Source organism: Salmo trutta, unplaced genomic scaffold, assembly GCF_901001165.1.
Source record: "Salmo trutta unplaced genomic scaffold, fSalTru1.1, whole genome shotgun sequence".
Lineage (NCBI taxonomy): Eukaryota > Metazoa > Chordata > Actinopteri > Salmoniformes > Salmonidae > Salmo > Salmo trutta.
In genome coordinates, this window is record NW_021822694.1 from 140323 (window position 1) to 160241 (window position 19919).

The following is a 19919-nucleotide window of genomic DNA, read 5'->3' on the forward strand; positions in this document are numbered from 1 at the left end:
TGTAAAGCTCGCCGCCATTGGATTCTGGAGGGGCGGAAACGCATTCTCTGGAGTGATGAGGGCCTAGGAGAGGTGCTTTACCATCTGGCAGTCCGACGGATGAATCTGGGTTTGGCAGATGCCAGGAGAACACTACCTGCCCCGAATGCATAGTGCCAACTGTAAAGTTTGGTGGAGGAGGAATAATGGTCAGGGGCTGTTTTTCGTTTTTTTTTAAGGCTCTTAGTTCCACTGAAGGGAAATCTTAACGCTACTGCATACAATGACATCGAACACCTTTGGGATGAATTGGAACGCCGACTGCGAGCCAGGCCTAAAATCGCCCAACATCAGTGCCTGACTTAACAAATGATTGAGGCTGCATGGAAACAAGTCCCCTCTCAGCAATGTTCCAACATCTAGTGGAAAGCCTTCCCAGAATAGGGGAAGCTGTTATAGAAGCAAAGGGGGGGGACCAACTCCATATTAATGCAGATGATTTTAGAATGAGATGTTCAACGAGCAGGTGTCCACATACTTTTGATAATGTAGTGTATATGTGACCAACAGAAGCATATCTGTATTCCCAGTCATGGTAAATCCATAGATTAGGGCCTAATTAATTTATTTCAATTGACTGATTTCCTTATATGAACTGTAACTCAGTAAAAATGTTGAAATTGATGCGTTTATATATTTTGGTTCAGTAGTTACCTCTGAGGTCCTTCTTTAGCTTGGTCAGGTCCTTCTGAAAGTCCTCAAACTTCATCTGTGAAGCCTGGAACAGATCCTGGGGCTCAGGGAGAGGGTAGAGGCACGTCTCCCTGCCGGCATCCTGAGAATACATGACATGACCTTTGTCCTTAGAGAACAGAGCATTAGACACATCAGCGGGGTTAGGGTAGTAATTTACTATTTTCAACAGTGTAAAATAATACCGAAGACATCAAAACTGTGAAACACATATGGAATCGTGTAGTAACCAAAAAAAGTGTTAAACAAATCCATATATATTTTAGATTCTTCAAAGTAGCCTCCCTTTGCCTTGATGACAGCTTTGCACACTCTTGGCATTCTCTTAACCAGCTTCATGAGGAATGCTTTTCCAACAGTCTTGAAGGAGTTCTCACATATGCTGAGCACTTGTTGGCTGATTTTCCTTCACTCTGCGGTCCGACTCATCCCAAACCAACTCAATTGAGTGGAGGTCGGGTGATTGTGGAGGCCAAGTCATCTGATGCAGCACTCCATCACTCTCCTTCATGGTCAAATAGCCCTTACACAGCCTGGAGGTGTGTTGGGTCATTGTCATGTCGAAAAACAAATGATAGTCCCACTAACCCCAAACCAGATGAGATGGCGTATTGCTGCACAACGCCTCGCCGGGCTTCGCCTCGCTAAACGCCTCGCCTTGCCGGGCTTCGCCTCGCTAAACGCCTCGCCGGGCTTCGCCTCGCTAAACGCCTCGCCTTGCCGGGCTTCGCCTAGCTAAACGCCTCGCCTTGCCGGGCTTCGCCTAGCTAAACGCCTCGCCTTGCCGGGCTTCGCCTAGCTAAACGCCTCGCCTTGCCGGGCTTCGCCTAGCTAAACGCCTCGCCTTGCCGGGCTTCGCCTAGCTAAACGCCTCGCCTTGCCGGGCTTCGCCTAGCTAAACGCCTCGCCTTGCCGGGCTTCGCCTAGCTAAACGCCTCGCCTTGCCGGGCTTCGCCTAGCTAAACGCCTCGCCTTGCCGGGCTTCGCCTAGCTAAACGCCTCGCCTTGCCGGGCTTCGCCTCGCTAAACGCCTCGCCTTGCCGGGCTTCGCCTCGCTAAACGCCTCGCCTTGCCGGGCTTCGCCTCGCTAAACGCCTCGCCTTGCCGGGCTTCGCCTAGCTAAACGCCTCGCCTTGCCGGGCTTCGCCTAGCTAAACGCCTCGCCTTGCCGGGCTTCGCCTCGCTAAACGCCTCGCCTTGCCGGGCTTCGCCTAGCTAAACGCCTCGCCTTGCCGGGCTTCGCCTAGCTAAACGCCTCGCCTTGCCGGGCTTCGCCTAGCTAAACGCCCTCGCCTTGCCGGGCTTCGCCTAGCTAAACGCCTCGCCTTGCCGGGCTTCGCCTAGCTAAACGCCTCGCCTTGCCGGGCTTCGCCTAGCTAAACGCCTCGCCTTGCCGGGCTTCGCCTAGCTAAACGCCTCGCCTTGCCGGGCTTCGCCTCGCTAAACGCCTCGCCTTGCCGGGCTTCGCCTCGCTAAACGCCTCGCCTTGCCGGGCTTCGCCTCGCTAAACGCCTCGCCTTGCCGGGCTTCGCCTCGCTAAACGCCTCGCCTTGCCGGGCTTCGCCTAGCTAAACGCCTTACCGGGCTTCGTCTAGCTAAACGCCTTACCGGGCTTCATCTAGCTAAACGCCTTACCGGGCTTCGCCTAGCTAAACGCCTTACCGGGCTTCGCCTAGCTAAACGCCTCGCCTTACCGGGCTTCACCTAGCTAAACGCCTTACCGGGCTTCACCTAGCTAAACGCCTTACCGGGCTTCACCTAGCTAAACGCCTTACCGGGCTTCATCTAGCTAAACGCCTTACCGGGCTTCACCTAGCTAAACGCCTTACCGGGCTTCACCTAGCTAAACGCCTTACCGGGCTTCACCTAGCTAAACGCCTTACCGGGCTTCACCTAGCTAAACGCCTTACCGGGCTTCACCTAGCTAAACGCCTTACCGGGCTTCACCTAGCTAAACGCCTTACCGGGCTTCATCTAGCTAAACGCCTTACCGGGCTTCACCTAGCTAAACGCCTTACCGGGCTTCATCTAGCTAAACGCCTTACCGGGCTTCACCTAGCTAAACGCCTTACCGGGCTTCATCTAGCTAAACGCCTTACCGGGCTTCGCCTAGCTAAACGCCTTACCGGGCTTCACCTAGCTAAACGCCTTACCGGGCTTCACCTAGCTAAACGCCTTACCGGGCTTCACCTAGCTAAACGCCTTACCGGGCTTCACCTAGCTAAACGCCTTACCGGGCTTCACCTAGCTAAACGCCTTACCGGGCTTCATCTAGCTAAACGCCTTACCGGGCTTCATCTAGCTAAACGCCTTACCGGGCTTCGCCTAGCTAAACGCCTTACCGGGCTTCGCCTCGCTAAACGCCTCGCCTTGCCGGGCTTCACCTAGCTAAACGCCTTACCGGGCTTCGCCTAGCTAAACGCCTTACCGGGCTTCATCTAGCTAAACGCCTTACCGGGCTTCACCTAGCTAAACGCCTTACCGGGCTTCATCTAGCTAAACGCCTTACCGGGCTTCATCTAGCTAAACGCCTTACCGGGCTTCATCTAGCTAAACGCCTTACCGGGCTTCACCTAGCTAAACGCCTTACCGGGCTTCACCTAGCTAAACGCCTTACCGGGCTTCACCTAGCTAAACGCCTTACCGGGCTTCACCTAGCTAAACGCCTTACCGGGCTTCATCTAGCTAAACGCCTTACCGGGCTTCACCTAGCTAAACGCCTTACCGGGCTTCACCTAGCTAAACGCCTTACCGGGCTTCACCTAGCTAAACGCCTTACCGGGCTTCATCTAGCTAAACGCCTTACCGGGCTTCACCTAGCTAAACGCCTTACCGGGCTTCATCTAGCTAAACGCCTTACCGGGCTTCATCTAGCTAAACGCCTTACCGGGCTTCATCTAGCTAAACGCCTTACCTGGCATTAGTTACCACTGAGGGAAAATAAATACAATTTAAAAAGGTCAAGTCCTGTTCTTCCTCATGCCAAGACAGAAGAGAGTGATTAGAACAGGATTCAGAATAAACAGAATGTCCAACATACCTCGTCAAAGTGTCTCAGATAGTAAGCAACTATGTAGGACAATAGACTTCTTGTGTTGTCCTGTCAAAAGTGAGGAAAGACAAAAATAAAAATGAGCTTCAGTTCATGGAATTCATGTTTGGTTTTTAACGACACTTTCTCACACAAAGTGTTCTGCAAAGTTTTTACAAAATTAATATATAGGAGATTATAATCCACATCTGTATCATCAAAAGACATGGTAGGAACAGTAACTACAGTCTTCCAGCACAATATATAAACCCTGACAAAATGGACAGCCATGTTCGACAGTGTAACTTAGAGGTATAACTAAAATCTGAGTGCCAAATGGCTCTCTATTGCCTATACATTGGACTGTTGACCAGATGGACTCTACATTAGGGAATAGGGTGCAGGTCCTAGTGTCCTAGTAGTGTCACTCACACTGCTCTTCACATCCTTCAGCTTGGGCAGGATATCCAGGTTAAAGCCGTCAGCCTGTCCTCTGGTTCGGTTGCCACCATTCATGAAGTTACCAAAGGCCAAGACCAGACCCAGCACCTGCATCACACACTGGCCACTCTGCAAGGTCTGGAGAGGAGGAGACGGGCAGGCACACACACACACACAGGGAGACAAAGGGACAGACAGGAGAGATGGTGAGACAGACAGGCGAGATCGAGACAGAGAGAAGGGGGGGAGGACAGACAGGAGAGATGAGACAGAGAGAAGGGGGGAGGACAGACAGGAGAGATGGAGACAGAGAGAAGGGGGGAGGACAGACAGGAGAGATGGAGACAGAGAGAAGGGGGGAGGACAGACAGGAGAGATGGAGACAGAAGGGGGGGGACAGACAGGAGAGATGGAGACAGAGAGAAGGGGGGGGCAGACAGGAGAGATGGAGACAGACAGAGCGAGGGGGGGGGACAGTCAGTGTATATGAGGCTGAGGAGATTAATAGGATCAAATCATTCACCAGTCTTCAACATGAAAACTGTTTTCTGAACACACTTCATCCAGAGGGGCTGTTAATATCAAGCTATGCTGATGTTCCCGTTTAAAACAACTTCCACAGTGGAAGGACTGAGACGGTATTGACTCAGTAATACGATAGTGTCTGGTAAAACTGTCCAGACGACAAATCCTTATCAAACCACCTCTGATTTCTACTGAGGTGAGACACACAAACAGGTGTATACGCGCACACACACACACACACACACACCAAAACACGTCACAATCAATTAATCAAACTTATTTATAAAGCCATTTTTTTTACAATCAGTCAATGTCACAAAGTGCTGAATAGAAACACAGCCCACAACCCCCAAACAGGAAGTAATGCAGGTGTAGAAGCACGGTGGCTAGGAAAAACTCCCTAGAAAGGCCAAAACCCTAGGAAGAAACCTAGAGAGGAACCAGGCTATGAGGGGTGGCCAGTCCACTTCTGGCTGTGCCGAGGTGGAGATTATAACAGAACATGGCCAAGACGTTCAAACGTTCATAGATGACCAGCAGGGTCAGATAATAATAGTCACCCCCACAGACTCACCGTGCACACTCTCTGCAGGATGTCCAGTTTGCGCAGGATAGAGGAGATCCATTCAGAGAAGGTGGACTGGAACAGGATACAGAACACCCGGCCTGAGAAGTTGGGGATCTGATGTAACTGGAATAGGAACCTGGAATAGAAACAAGAGATCGAAGGATGGGTTTGAGGCTACCACTTCATGGTGTAACTGGAATAGGAACCTGGAATAGAGGAGACAAGAGATCGAAGGATGGGTTTGAGGCTACCACTTCATGGTGTAACTGGAATAGGAACCTGGAATAGAGGAGACAAGAGATCGAAGGATGGGTTTGAGGCTACCACTTCATGGTGTAACTGGAATAGGAACCTGGAATAGAGGAGACAAGAGATCGGAGGATGGGTTTGAGGCTACCATTTAATGGTGTAACTGGAACAAGAACCTGGAATAGGAACCTGGAATAGGAACCTGGAATAGGAGGAGATGAGATCGAAGGACAGGTTGAAGTCATTTTCTACTTTTTGAACATGATTGGTTGTTTGAGTAATTGGCTGATCCTCTAGGAAACCTACTGTTCAGGTTTGTCCAGTGGTTTGGCGTTGTCCTTGTCTTTAGATGACTTGATGTGCTTATCGATCTTCTCCATCTCATCCTGCTGTGCTCTCTGGAAAGACAACATCAGGACAACGTCAAGACAACGTCAAGACAACGTGATCAGCTTAGACACGACAGACCACATACATACATACAACTGATTAGTTTGACACCACTCTCAAATTTAGAGATTCAAATGTGTGCTCATCACATGTTCTCTAATTTCCAAGAACTCAGACCACTGACATCAAAGACCACAATATGAAAACTGTGTTTAGCATTCATAGGAGTAGTACTTCAGTAGTAGTAGTACTGTAGTAGTAGTAGTAGTGAAATATTACTGAAATACTACAGTACTACTGCAGAAGTACTACTGCAGTAGTAGTGTAGTACAGTAGTAGTATTTCAGTAGTACTGTAGTAGTAGTAGTGAAATATTACTGAAATACTACAGTACTACTGCAGAAGTACTAGTGCAGTAGTAGTGTAGTATTTCAGTACTGCAGTAGTAGTACTGCAGTAGTAGTGTAGTACAGTAGTAGTATTTCAGTAGTACTGTAGTAGTAGTGTAGTACAGTAGTAGTATTTCAGTAGTACTGTAGTAGTAGTAGTAGTAGTAGTAGTGGTAGTGGTGAAATACTACTGAAATACTACACTACTACTGCAGAAGTAGTATTTCAGTAGTAGCAGTACTACTGTAGTAGTAGTGGTGAAATACTACACTACACTACTACTACAGTAGTAGTATTTCAGTAGTAGTGTAGTACAGTAATAGTATTTCAGTAGTAGTAGTAGTAGTATTTCAGTAGTAGTGTAGTACAGTAGTAGTATTTCAGTAGTAGTAGTTCACCACTACAGTAGTTTAATAGTAGTATGTTATTCTGGTACATGGAATCAGACCCTTGTTTACATGGAAAACTAACAAGTGTCTCCTAAACTGGTGGTGCCTTGAAGAAAACAAAACCAAGAAAACACAAAAGCCACAATGTCTAAAACATTTCCTCCACTTACATTTTACATGAGTGATTTACCAGAACCCATTGTTATAACAAGGCCCGAAACAACCAGAACCCATTGCTCTAACAAGGCCCGAAGCAACCAGAACCCATTGCTCTAACAAGGCCCGAAGCAACCAGAACCCATTGTTCTAAAAAGGCCTGAAGCAACCAGAACCCATTGTTCTAACAAGGCCTGAAGCAACCAGAACCCATTGTTCTAAAAAGGCCCGAAACAACCAGAACCCATTGTTCTAAAAAGGCCCGAAGCAACCAGAACCCATTGTTCTAACAAGGCCCGAAACAACCAGAACCCATTGTTCTAACAAGGCCCGAAACAACCAGAACCAACTGTTCTAACAAGGCCTGAAGCAACCAGAACCCATTGTTCTAACAAGGCCTGAAGCAACAAGAACCCATTGTTCTAACAAGGCCCGAAAAAACTAGAACCCATTGTTCTAACAAGGCCTGAAACAACCAGAACCCATTGTTCTAACAAGGCCCGAAACAACCAGAACCCATTGTTCTAACAAGGCCCGAAACAACCAGAACCCATTGTTCTAACAAGGCCCGAAACAACCAGAACCCATTGTTCTAACAAGGCCGAAACAACCAGAACCCATTGTTCTAACAAGGCCCGAAACAATCAGAACCCATTGTTCTAACAAGGCCTGAAGCAACAAGAACCCATTGTTCTAACAAGGCCCGAAAAAACTAGAACCCATTGTTCTAACAAGGCCCGAAACAACCAGAACCCATTGTTCTAACAAGGCCCGAAACAACCAGAACCCATTGTTCTAACAAGGCCCGAAACAACCAGAACCCATTGTTCTAACAAGGCCGAAACAACCAGAACCCATTGTTCTAACAAGGCCCGAAACAATCAGAACCCATTGTTCTAACAAGGCCCGAAACAACCAGAACCCATTGTTCTAAAAAGGCCCGAAACAATCAGAACCCATTGTTCTAACAAGGCCCAAAACAACCAGAACCCATTGTTCTAACAAGGCCTGAAGCAACCAGAACCCATTGCTCTAACAAGGCCTGAAACAACCAGAACCCATTGCTCTAACAAGGCCTGAAACAACCAGAACCAACCAGAACCTGTTGTTCTAACAAGGCCTGAAACAACCAGAACCAACCAGAACCCATTGCTCTAACAAGGCCCGAAACAACCAGAACCCATTGCTCTAACAAGGCCTGAAACAACCAGAACCAACCAGAACCCATTGCTCTAACAAGGCCCGAAACAACCAGAACCCATTGCTCTAACAAGGCCTGAAACAACCAGAACCAACCAGAACCGATTGTTCTAACAAGGCCCGAAACAACCAGAACCCATTGTTATAACAAGGCCTGAACAAAGTGATACTGTAAATAAATTATTTCTCACAAAGCCTCTTCTGTTCCTTACTGAACAGCGGTAGGTGATTGAGGTCTATAGTGATATGCCAGGTACTGTAGCCAGAACTAAGAGGAGTCCATTATAGCCTGGATACATGACATTGACAGCCAAACAATAAGACTAAGGCCAGGATTCAAACCAACACAGATTAGCCGCACAGTGTGATGCTCATTTATTTGCATGTGTTTGAATCCCTGGCCCAAAACACACCTTCCTTTGGACTCAGGGATGAAAGATCAGAGCCTTACGTTTTCATAGAGGGCTTGTAGAGTCTCCAGGTCCACCACAGTATTGTCCAGGTTCAGAATGGCTGGAAGGGACAGAACACAGTGGTTATAGAGGATGGCTGAAAGGGACAGAACACAGTGGTTATAGAGGATGGCTGGAAGGGACAGAACACAGTTAGTGGTTATTGAGGATGGCTGGAAGGGACAGAACACAGTGTGGTTAATTAACACACACAATATATAGATCTATATCTATCTATCTATATAGTTGAAGTCAGAAGTTTACATACACCTTAGCCAAATACATTTAAACTGTTTTTCACAATTCCTGACATTTAATCCTAGTAAAAATCACCTGTTTTAGGTCAGTTAGGATCACCACTTTATTTTAAGAATGTGAAATGTCAGAATAATATTAGAGAGAATTATTTATTTCAGCTTTTATTTCTTTCATCACATTCTCAGTGGGTCAGAAGTTTACATACACTCAATTAGTATTTGGTAGCATTGCCTTTAAAATTGGTTAACTTGGGTCAAATGTTTTGGGTAGCCTTCCACAAGCTTCCCACAATAAGTTGGGTGAATTTTGGCCCCATTCCTCCTGACAGAGCTGGTGTAAATGAAACTTAAATCTTTGTCTTGCCCAGTCACCGTCTGACCACTGGTCATAAGCTTAAAGACTGAAGGCTGGTAATGGGGGTGGGGGGACGACGACACTTTGACCTTTCTACAGCCCTCGTCTGACGGGAGAGATTGGGGTCAAAACAAGTGTCGGAGCCAACAAGAGACTTACGAAACGCTCCTGCATATATCTCCGCAAGGCCGAGACGCAGTGACGCAAGACACCAACAAGACGCCAGAGCAGCGAGATCAGGTGCAGGCTGGGAGCTAAACACCCTGAGAGCTGTGAGAACTTGGAGGGAGGGAGGGAAGGAGGGAGGGAGGGAAGGGAGGGGAGGGGAGGGAGAGAAGGGAGGGAGGGGAAGGAAGGAGGGGAAGGAAGGAGGGGAAGGGAGGGAGGGAGGAAGGGAAGGAGGGAAGGGAAGGAGGGGAGGGAAGGAGGGGAGGGAAGGGGAGGGAAGGGGGGGAGGGAAGGGAAGGGGAGGGGAGGGGAGGGGAGGGAAGGGGAGGGGGGGGGGGAGGGAAGGGGAAGGGAGGGAAGGGAGGGGAGGGAAGGAGGGGAGGGAAGGAGTCAGTACCACCGACAACAAAATAAGCTCATTCCTGACACGGCCTGGATACAGGGGAGCACAGCTCTGCTCATAATCCAACAGATGAATTAAATCCCAACTCCACAACCTTCAACAGGGGGGGTCAAACCCACCGTGTTCAAAGCTCACAGCTTTAAAGACAGATTTGAGCATTTCTTTCCTCTTCCTAATTCCCACAGAGTTCAGTACCACCCACAGGCGTCTAAAAGCCCCCCCACCACCAAGCCTGACACCACTAAGAAGCTTAATGGGGGTGTGATGAGGCTAGAGGGGGGGAAATTAACTACATTTGGCTGCATGGCAACAAAACAACTCACTCCTCCACATCGGGACTAGCTGTCAAGGAGAGACTGGTTGTCTGCTCGGTTAACTAGCATCTCTGAAGCCAATTCAGCTCCAACGCTTTTTTTAAAAAGGAGGGGAAATTATCAGGCCAATTTCCCAGACAACCTTTCTGAAGGAAAAGCTATTATCTTAATATATACTGTAAGTGTCTCCGACCACCAACAATAATAATACAACTCAAAACAAGGTATATATTATCCTATTCATTACATCTACGGAAATCACTTGTTCTCAACTGGCATACCTGGTTAAATAAATGACTTGTTCTCAACTGGCATACCTGGTTAAATAAAGGACTTGTTCTCAAATGGCCTACCTGGTTAAATAAAGGACTTGTTCTCAACTGGCATACCTGGTTAAATAAAGGTGAAATGAAATAAAAAACAAATAAAATGTGGACAAAAATATAGTTTTATTAATAAAAATGTTAACTGTCCAGTCAGTCTCTACTTGACCTATCCTCAGCCCTATCTGAGCAGCAGTAGTCTCTACTTGACCTATCCCCAGCCCTATCTGAGCAGCAGTAGTCTCTACTTGACCTATCCTCAGCCCTATCTGAGCAGCAGTAGTCTCTACTTGACCTATCCTCAGCCCTATCTGAACAGCAGTCTCTACTTGACCTATCCTCAGCCCTACCTGAGCAGCAGTAGTCTCTAGTGAGTCTCTACTTGACCTATCCTCAGCCCTATCTGAGCAGCAGTAGTCTCTACTTGACCTATCCTCAGCCCTATCTGAACAGCAGTCTCCAGTCAGTCTCTACTTGACCTATCCTCAGCCCTATCTGAACAGCAGTCTCTAGTCAGTCTCTACTTGTCCTATCCTCAGCCCTATCTGAGCAGCAGTAGTCTCTACTTGACCTATCCTCAGCCCTATCTGAACAGCAGTAGTCTCTACTTGACCTATCCTCAGCCCTATCTGAGCAGCAGTAGTCTCTACTTGACCTATCCTCAGCCCTATCTGAACAGCAGTAGTCTCTAGTCAGTCTCTACTTGACCTATCCTCAGCCCTATCTGAACAGCAGTCTCTAGTCAGTCTCTACTTGACCTATCCTCAGCCCTATCTGAACAGCAGTAGTCTCTACTTGTCCTATCCTCAGCCCTATCTGAACAGCAGTAGTCTCTACTTGACCTATCCTCAGCCCTATCTGAACAGCAGTCTCTAGTCAGTCTCTACTTGACCTATCCTCAGACCTATCTGAGCAGCAGTAGTCTCTACTTGACCTATCCTCAGCCCTATCTGAGCAGCAGTAGTCTCTACTTGACCTATCCTCAGCCCTACCTGAGCAGCAGTAGTCTCTAGTCAGTCTCTACTTGTCCTATCCTCAGCCCTATCTAAACAGCAGTCTCTAGTCAGTCTCTACTTGACCTATCCTCAGCCCTATCTGAGCAGCAGTAGTCTCTACTTGACCTATCCTCAGCCCTATCTGAACAGCAGTCTCCAGTCAGTCTCTACTTGACCTATCCTCAGCCCTATCTGAACAGCTGTCTCCAGTCAGTCTCTACTTGACCTATCCTCAGCCCTATCTGAGCAGCAGTAGTCTAGTCAGTCTCTACTTGTCCTATCTGAGCAGCAGTAGTCTAGTCAGTCTCTACTTGTCCTATCCTCAGCCCTATGAACAGCAGTAGTCTCTACTTGTCCTATCCTCAGCCCTATCTGAACAGCAGTCTCTAGTCAGTCTCTACTTGACCTATCCTCAGCCCTATCTGAACAGCAGCAGTCTCTACTTGACCTATCCTCAGCCCTATCTGAACAGCAGTAGTCTCTACTTGACCTATCCTCAGCCCTATCTGAACAGCAGCAGTAGTCTCTAGTCAGTCTCTACTTGACCTATCCTCAGCCCTATCTGAACAGCAGCAGTCTCTACTTGACCTATCCTCAGCCCTACCTGAACAGCAGTCTCCAGTCAGTCTCCACTTGACCTATCCTCAGCCCTATCTGAACAGCAGTAGTCTCTACTTGTCCTATACCCAGCCCTATCTGAACAGCAGTAGTCTCTACTTGTCCTATCCTGAGCAGCAGTAGTCTCTAGTGAGTCTCTACTTGACCTATCCTCAGCCCTATCTGAACAGCAGCAGTCTCTACTTGACCTATCCTCAGCCCTATCTGAACAGCAGTAGTCTCTAGTCAGTCTCTACTTGACCTATCCTCAGCCCTATCTGAACAGCAGTAGTCTCTACTTGACCTATCCTCAGCCCTATCTGAGCAGCAGTCTCTAGTCAGTCTCTACTTGACCTATCCTCAGCCCTATCTGAACAGCAGCAGTCTCTACTTGACCTATCCTCAGCCCTATCTGAGCAGCAGCAGTCTCTAGTCAGTCTCTACTTGACCTATCCTCAGCCCTATCTGAACAGCAGTCTCTAGTCAGTCTCTACTTGACCTATCCTCAGCCCTATCTGAGCAGCAGCAGTCTCTAGTCAGTCTCTACTTGTCCTATCCTCAGCCCTATCTGAGCAGCAGTAGTCTCTACTTGACCTATCCTCAGCCCTATCTGAACAGCAGTAGTCTCTAGTCAGTCTCTACTTGACCTATCCTCAGCCCTATCTGAACAGCAGTAGTCTCTACTTGACCTATCCTCAGCCCTATCTGAGCAGCAGTCTCTAGTCAGTCTCTACTTGACCTATCCTCAGCCCTATCTGAACAGCAGCAGTCTCTACTTGACCTATCCTCAGCCCTATCTGAGCAGCAGCAGTCTCTAGTCAGTCTCTACTTGACCTATCCTCAGCCCTATCTGAACAGCAGTCTCTAGTCAGTCTCTACTTGACCTATCCTCAGCCCTATCTGAGCAGCAGCAGTCTCTAGTCAGTCTCTACTTGACCTATCCTCAGCCCTATCTGAACAGCAGTCTCTAGTCAGTCTCTACTTGACCTATCCTCAGCCCTATCTGAGCAGCAGCAGTCTCTAGTCAGTCTCTACTTGTCCTATCCTCAGCCCTATCTGAGCAGCAGTAGTCTCTACTTGACCTATCAACAGCCCTATCTGAGCAGCAGCAGTCTCTAGACAGTCTCTACTTGACCTATCCTCAGCCCTATCTGAACAGCAGTCTCTAGTCAGTCTCTACTTGACCTATCCTCAGCCCTATCTGAACAGCAGCAGTCTCTACTTGACCTATCCTCAGCCCTATCTGAACAGCAGTCTCTAGTCAGTCTCTACTTGACCTATCCTCAGCCCTATCTGAGCAGCAGTAGTCTCTACTTGACCTATCCTCAGCCCTATCTGAACAGCAGTCTCTAGTCAGTCTCTACTTGACCTATCCTCAGCCCTATCTGAGCAGCAGTAGTCTCTACTTGACCTATCCTCAGCCCTATCTGAACAGCACTCTCTAGTCAGTCTCTACTTGATCTATCCTCAGCCCTATCTGAGCAGCAGTAGTCTCTACTTGACCTATCCTCAGCCCTATCTGAACAGCAGTAGTCTCTACTTGACCTATCCTCAGCCCTATCTGAACAGCAGTAGTCTCTACTTGACCTATCCTCAGCCCTATCTGAACAGCAGCAGTAGTCTCTAGTCAGTCTCTACTTGACCTATCCTCAGCCCTATCTGAACAGCAGCAGTCTCTACTTGACCTATCCTCAGCCCTACCTGAACAGCAGTCTCCAGTCAGTCTCCACTTGACCTATCCTCAGCCCTATCTGAACAGCAGTAGTCTCTACTTGTCCTATACCCAGCCCTATCTGAACAGCAGTAGTCTCTATTTTGTCCTATCCTGAGCAGCAGTAGTCTCTAGTGAGTCTCTACTTGACCTATCCTCAGCCCTATCTGAACAGCAGCAGTCTCTACTTGACCTATCCTCAGCCCTATCTGAACAGCAGTAGTCTCTAGTCAGTCTCTACTTGACCTATCCTCAGCCCTATCTGAACAGCAGTAGTCTCTACTTGACCTATCCTCAGCCCTATCTGAGCAGCAGTCTCTAGTCAGTCTCTACTTGACCTATCCTCAGCCCTATCTGAACAGCAGTAGTCTCTACTTGTCCTATCCTCAGCCCTCTGAACAGCAGTCTCCAGTCAGTCTCTACTTGACCTATCCTCAGCCCTATCTGAACAGCAGTAGTCTCTACTTGTCCTATCCTCAGCCCTCTGAACAGCAGTCTCCAGTCAGTCTACTTGTCCTATCCTCAGCCCTATCTGAACAGCAGTAGTCTCTACTTGACCTATCCTCAGCCCTACCTGAACAGCAGTAGTCTCTAGTCAGTCTCTACTTGACCTATCCTCAGCCCTATCTGAGCAGCAGCAGTCTCTACTTGTCCTATCCTCAGCCCTATCTGAGCAGCAGTAGTCTCTACTTGACCTATCCTAAGCCCTATCTGAGCAGCAGCAGTCTCTAGTCAGTCTCTACTTGTCCTATCCTCAGCCCTATCTGAGCAGCAGCAGTCTCTAGTCAGTCTCTACTTGACCTATCCTCAGCCCTATTTGAACAGCAGTCTCTAGTCAGTATCTACTTGACCTATCCTCAGCCCTATCTGAACAGCAGTAGTCTCTACTTGACCTATCCTCAGCCCTATCTGAACAGCAGTCTCTAGTCAGTCTCTACTTGACCTATCCTCAGCCCTATCTGAGCAGCAGTAGTCTCTACTTGACCTATCCTCAGCCCTATCTGAGCAGCAGTAGTCTCTACTTGACCTATCCTCAGCCCTATCTGAACAGTAGTCTCTAGTCAGTCTCTACTTGACCTATCCTCAGCCCTATCTGAACAGCAGTAGTCTCCAGTCAGTCTCTACTTGTCCTATCCTCAGCCCTATCTGAACAGCAGCAGTCTCTACTTGTCCTATCCTCAGCCCTATCTGAACAGCAGTCTCCAGTCAGTCTCTACTTGACCTATCCTCAGCCCTATCTGAACAGCAGTCTCTAGTCAGTCTCTACTTGTCCTATCCTCAGCCCTATCTGAGCAGCAGTAGTCTCCAGTCAGTCTCTACTTGTCCTATCCTCAGCCCTACCTGAACAGCAGTAGTCTCTAGTCAGTCTCTACTTGACCTATCCTCAGCCCTATCTGAACAGCTGTCTAGTCAGTCTCTACTTGTCCTATCCTCAGCCCTATCTGAGCAGCAGTAGTCTCTACTTGACCTATACCCAGCCCTATCTGAGCAGCAGTAGTCTCTACTTGACCTATCCTCAGCCCTATCTGAACAGCAGCAGTAGTCAGTCTCTACTTGTCCTATCCTCAGCCCTCTGAACAGTCCTGTGATTCAACATCCTCAGCCCTCTGAACAGTCCTGTGATTCAACATCCTCAGCCCTCTGAACAGTCCTGTGATTCAACATCCTCAGCCCTCTGAACAGTCCTGTGATTCAACATCCTCAGCCCTCTGAACAGTCCTGTGATTCAACATCCTCAGCCCTCTGAACAGTCCTGTGATTCAACATCCTCAGCCCTCTGAACAGTCCTGTGATTCAACACTACTCCAAACAAACGGCAGTTTAAGTCCACTGAGACTTGTTGCAACCTCGTTGGTCATTCCTTTGTTGTTAACTTTATCAGAGCAACCTGTGGACAGACAGAGCCTTTGGTAACACTAAGCCATGGAGAGAGAGACGCAGACAGAGCCTTTGGTAACACTAAGCCATGGAGAGAGAGACAGACAGAGCCTTTGGTAACACTAAGCCATGGAGAGAGAGAGACGCAGACAGACAGAGCCTTTGGTAACACTAAGCCATGGAGAGAGAGAGACGCAGACAGACAGAGCCTTTGGTAACACTAAGCCATGGAGAGAGAGAGACGCAGACAGACAGAGCCTTTGGTAACACTAAGCCATGGAGAGAGAGAGACGCAGACAGACAGAGCCTTTGGTAACACTAAGCCATGGAGAGAGAGAGACGCAGACAGACAGAGCCTTTGGTAACACTAAGCCATGGAGAGAGAGAGACGCAGACAGACAGAGCCTTTGGTAACACTAAGCCATGGAGAGAGAGAGACGCAGACAGAGCCTTTGGTAACACTAAGCCATGGAGAGAGAGAGACGCAGACAGACAGAGCCTTTGGTAACACTAAGCCATGGAGAGAGAGAGACGCAGACAGAGCCTTTGGTAACACTAAGCCATGGAGAGAGAGAGACGCAGACAGACAGAGCCTTTGGTAACACTAAGCCATGGAGAGAGAGAGACGCAGACAGACAGAGACGCAGACAGACAGAGACGCAGACAGACAGAGACGCAGACAGACAGAGACGCAGACAGACAGAGACGCAGACAGACAGAGACGCAGACAGACAGAGACGCAGACAGACAGAGAGAGACGCAGACAGACAGAGAGAAACGCAGACAGACAGAGACACACAGAGAGACAGACAGAGGGAGAGAGAGAGAGAGAGAGAGAGAGGGAGGAGGACATTACCCTGTCTAGCTCACATCGTGTGTCGGTCTAGTCTAGAGGGGGAATATTTGTCTACCAGCATGTAATCAGCGGTGAAACACTCCACTAAAAAAACGGCCTGATGAAAGAAACATTACCTCAAAATCTGTCAGATAAAAACACCGTGTGTTTAAATTCCTCACTTCGACTTTTAATCTCGGCTAGAAAGGATCTGGCGCCTCGAACTGTAATCCTTTAAAAAAGGAAAAATGTTTGAACACAAACAGAGATGAAGTGGTTGAATGTTTAAATCTAAAAGATATAGTATTACATCTGAAGCGTTAAGTACAGTGAGAGTACGTCGTAGTAAACGACAGAACGCCTCGGCATGCTTGCTACGACACGGTGCCTGTTGGAATTAAAAACGGACAGGACAGATTGGCTGATTCCCAAACATGGCACCCTATTCTCCCCCATTTGGTGCACTACTTTCAACCAGAGCCCTGGTCAAAAGTAGTGCACTATTTAAAGGGAATAATTCTCTTAAAATGCTTTCTAACTGAGAATACTAAGACAATAGTCCAAGATCTGAGATGAAGGGCTGGTCCAACTCACTAAGGGAGGAATCAACAGCCCCAGATGAAGGGCCGGTCCAACTCACTAAGGGAGGGTCCAACTCACTAAGGGAGGGTCCAACTCACTAAGGGAGGGTCCAACTCACTAAGGGAGGGTCCAACTCACTAAGGGAGGAATCAACAGTCCCAGATGAAGGGCTGGTCCAACTCACTAAGGGAGGGTCCTTCACACTAAGGGAGGGTCCAACTCACTAAGGGAGGAATCAACAGTCCCAGATGAAGGGCTGGTCCAACTCACTAAGGGAGGAATCAACAGTCCCAGATGAAGGGCCGGTCCAACTCACTAAGGGAGGGTCCAACTCACTAAGGGAGGGTCCAACTCACTAAGGGAGGGTCCAACTCACTAAGGGAGGGTCCAACTCACTAAGGGAGGGTCCAACTCACTAAGGGAGGGTCCAACTCACTAAGGGCTGGTCCAACTCACTAAGGGAGGGTCCAACTCACTAAGGGCTGGTCCAACTCACTAAGGGAGGAATCAACAGTCCCAGATGAAGGGCTGGTCCAACTCACTAAGGGAGGAACCAACAGTCAGATGAAGGGCCGGTCCAACTCACTAAGGGAGGAATCAACAGTCCCAGATGAAGGGCCGGTCCAACTCACTAAGGGAGGAATCAACAGTCCCAGATGAAGGGCCGGTCCAACTCACTAAGGGAGGAATCAACAGTCTGAGATGAAGGGCTGGTCCAACTCACTGAGGGAGGAATCAACAGTCCCAGATGAAGGGCCGGTCCAACTCACTAAGGGAGGGTCCAACTCACTAAGGGAGGAATCAACAGTCCCAGATGAAGGGCTGGTCCAACTCACTAAGGGCTGGGGTGGAGGTGGAGAGGAGGGTGGAGGTGGGAGGTGGAGAGGAAGGTGGAGGTGGAGAGGAGGGTGGAGGTGGAGAGGAGGGTGGAGAGGAAGGTGGAGAGGAGGGTGGAGAGGAGGGTGGAGAGGAGGGTGGAGAGGAGGGTGGAGAGGAGGGTGGAGGTGGGAGGTGGAGAGGAGGGTGGAGGTGGAGAGGAGGGTGGAGAGGAGGGTGGAGAGGAGATTCCTGCTGTTGTTTTTAGCTCTGCTTAACAAATCAGGACTTATTGGGAGGAATGTTCCTGTATATTTTATTCTGGTGCCAACAGAATTTGTAGCACATTTCAATCTAATCAATGTGTTTCTGCGTTCTGTAAGTCTCAGACGGTCTGGCTCCTCAGGCAGATGGATGATTCTGATTGGTCTATTACTACCTAAATAAAACAGGGTTAAATAAATACATTTAAATTTCTTCCTAACCACACACACTGACAGTCTGTTGGCCGCTCATCTGTCTGTTCGTTTTGCTACGGTGCTGAAGACACAAGATTATAATACGCTAAGTTAAATAAAACTAATTATTTGAACAAAAAATGGGAAGACTGTGGTTTCAGAGACAAATCATTTTTCAACAATAGACAGGAATTCGATCTTGCGGTCTGATCGCAAAATCCTCTAGTGGTTAGAGTGGAGGGGCGGCAGGTAGCCTAGTGGTTAGAGGGGGAGAGGCAGGTAGCCTAGTGGTTAGAGTGGAGGGGAGGCAGGTAGCCTAGTGGTTAGAGTGGAGGGGCGGCAGGTAGCCTAGTGGTTAGAGTGGAGGGGCGGCAGGTAGCCTAGTGGTTAGAGTGGAGGGGCGGCAGGTAGCCTAGTGCTTAGAGTGGAGGGGCGGCAGGTAGCCTAGTGGTTAGAGTGGAGGGGCGGCAGGGTAGCCTAGTGGTTAGAGTGGAGGGGCGGCAGGGTAGCCTAGTGGTTAGAGTGGAGGGGCGGCGGGTAGCCTAGTGGTTAGAGTGGAGGGCAGGCGGGTAGCCTAGTGGTTAGAGTGGAGGGGAGGCGGGTAGCCTAGTGGTTAGAGTGGAGGGGCGGCGGGTAGCCTAGTGGTTAGAGTGGAGGGGCGGCAGGTAGCCTAGTGCTTAGAGTGGAGGGGCGGCAGGTAGCCTAGTGGTTAGAGTGGAGGGGCGGCAGGTAGCCTAGTGGTTAGAGTGGAGGGGCGGCAGGTAGCCTAGTGCTTAGAGTGGAGGGGCGGCAGGTAGCCTAGTGCTTAGAGTGGAGGGGCGGCAGGTAGCCTAGTGGTTAGAGTGGAGGGGCGGCAGGTAGCCTGGTGGTTAGAGTGGAGGGGAGGCAGGTAGCCTAGTGGTTAGAGTGGAGGGGAGGCAGGTAGCCTAGTGGTTAGAGGAGGCAGGTAGCCTAGTGGTTAGAGTGGAGGGGCGGCGGGTAGCCTAGTGGTTAGAGTGACTTCACAGAGCTCCATCTATAGTAAAATGCCACCAAACGTCTTGGTGCCAGACCTGGTGCCAGACCTGGTGCCAGACCTGGTGCCAGACCTGGTGCCAGACCTGGTGCCAGACCTGGTGCCAGACCTGGTGCCAGACCTGGTCCCTCGCTCTGTTCTGAGACTGACTCAACGTGCAGTAAGATGTCTAACCACCACTAGAATATCTGTTTCAAAACGCTGTATTTCACTTCACATCGACTCACAAGAGAAAATTGGCTGTTGAAGTAACGTAACTCTTTAAAGTAAAAGACTTGGTGTGTGTTTTCTGAGACACGGTTGGGAAGGGAGGGAATTGTTTCCATTCTTGCTGGTTAAATTCCATCAAAACATTGAAATATTGGACTGATTAGGGACTTCTGTTGATTTGACATTTACATTCCACCTCAAAACACAGAACAAAAGAGATTCATATTTCCATCTACAGAGTACAGACAACAGGGACATTTGAGACGCAGGCAGGACTGTAATTTTGATTGTTCAGTATTCCTGAGAAAAGTACCCTTCTCAAAGTGAAAAAACAAACATAATTCATGTAAATGACAGATCTTGTGTCTGGTTTTGGTCTTTCGCTATATATAAAATTCATAATGTGGGGAAAAGACGCAATAATCAACATTTTGTTGTTCATGGCAGATGAGAAAAAGTTGGAAAAACGTTCGGAGACGT

At 48.7% G+C, this 19919-nt stretch overlaps 1 protein-coding gene across 1 annotated transcript in view; it reads right to left on the reverse strand.

The window, feature by feature from the left end:
• Positions 1–19919, reverse strand: part of LOC115183658 (formin-2) — a 103381-nt gene that overhangs the window by 31451 nt on the left and 52011 nt on the right. Inside the window, exons 9-14 of the mRNA XM_029744763.1 lie at positions 8522–8583; positions 5853–5944; positions 5304–5433; positions 4196–4342; positions 3773–3832; positions 694–814 (exon numbers count right to left, since the gene is read on the reverse strand). Of these exons, the coding sequence (XP_029600623.1) occupies positions 694–814; positions 3773–3832; positions 4196–4342; positions 5304–5433; positions 5853–5944; positions 8522–8583 (612 nt within the window). The remainder of the gene's footprint in view (positions 1–693; positions 815–3772; positions 3833–4195; positions 4343–5303; positions 5434–5852; positions 5945–8521; positions 8584–19919) is intronic.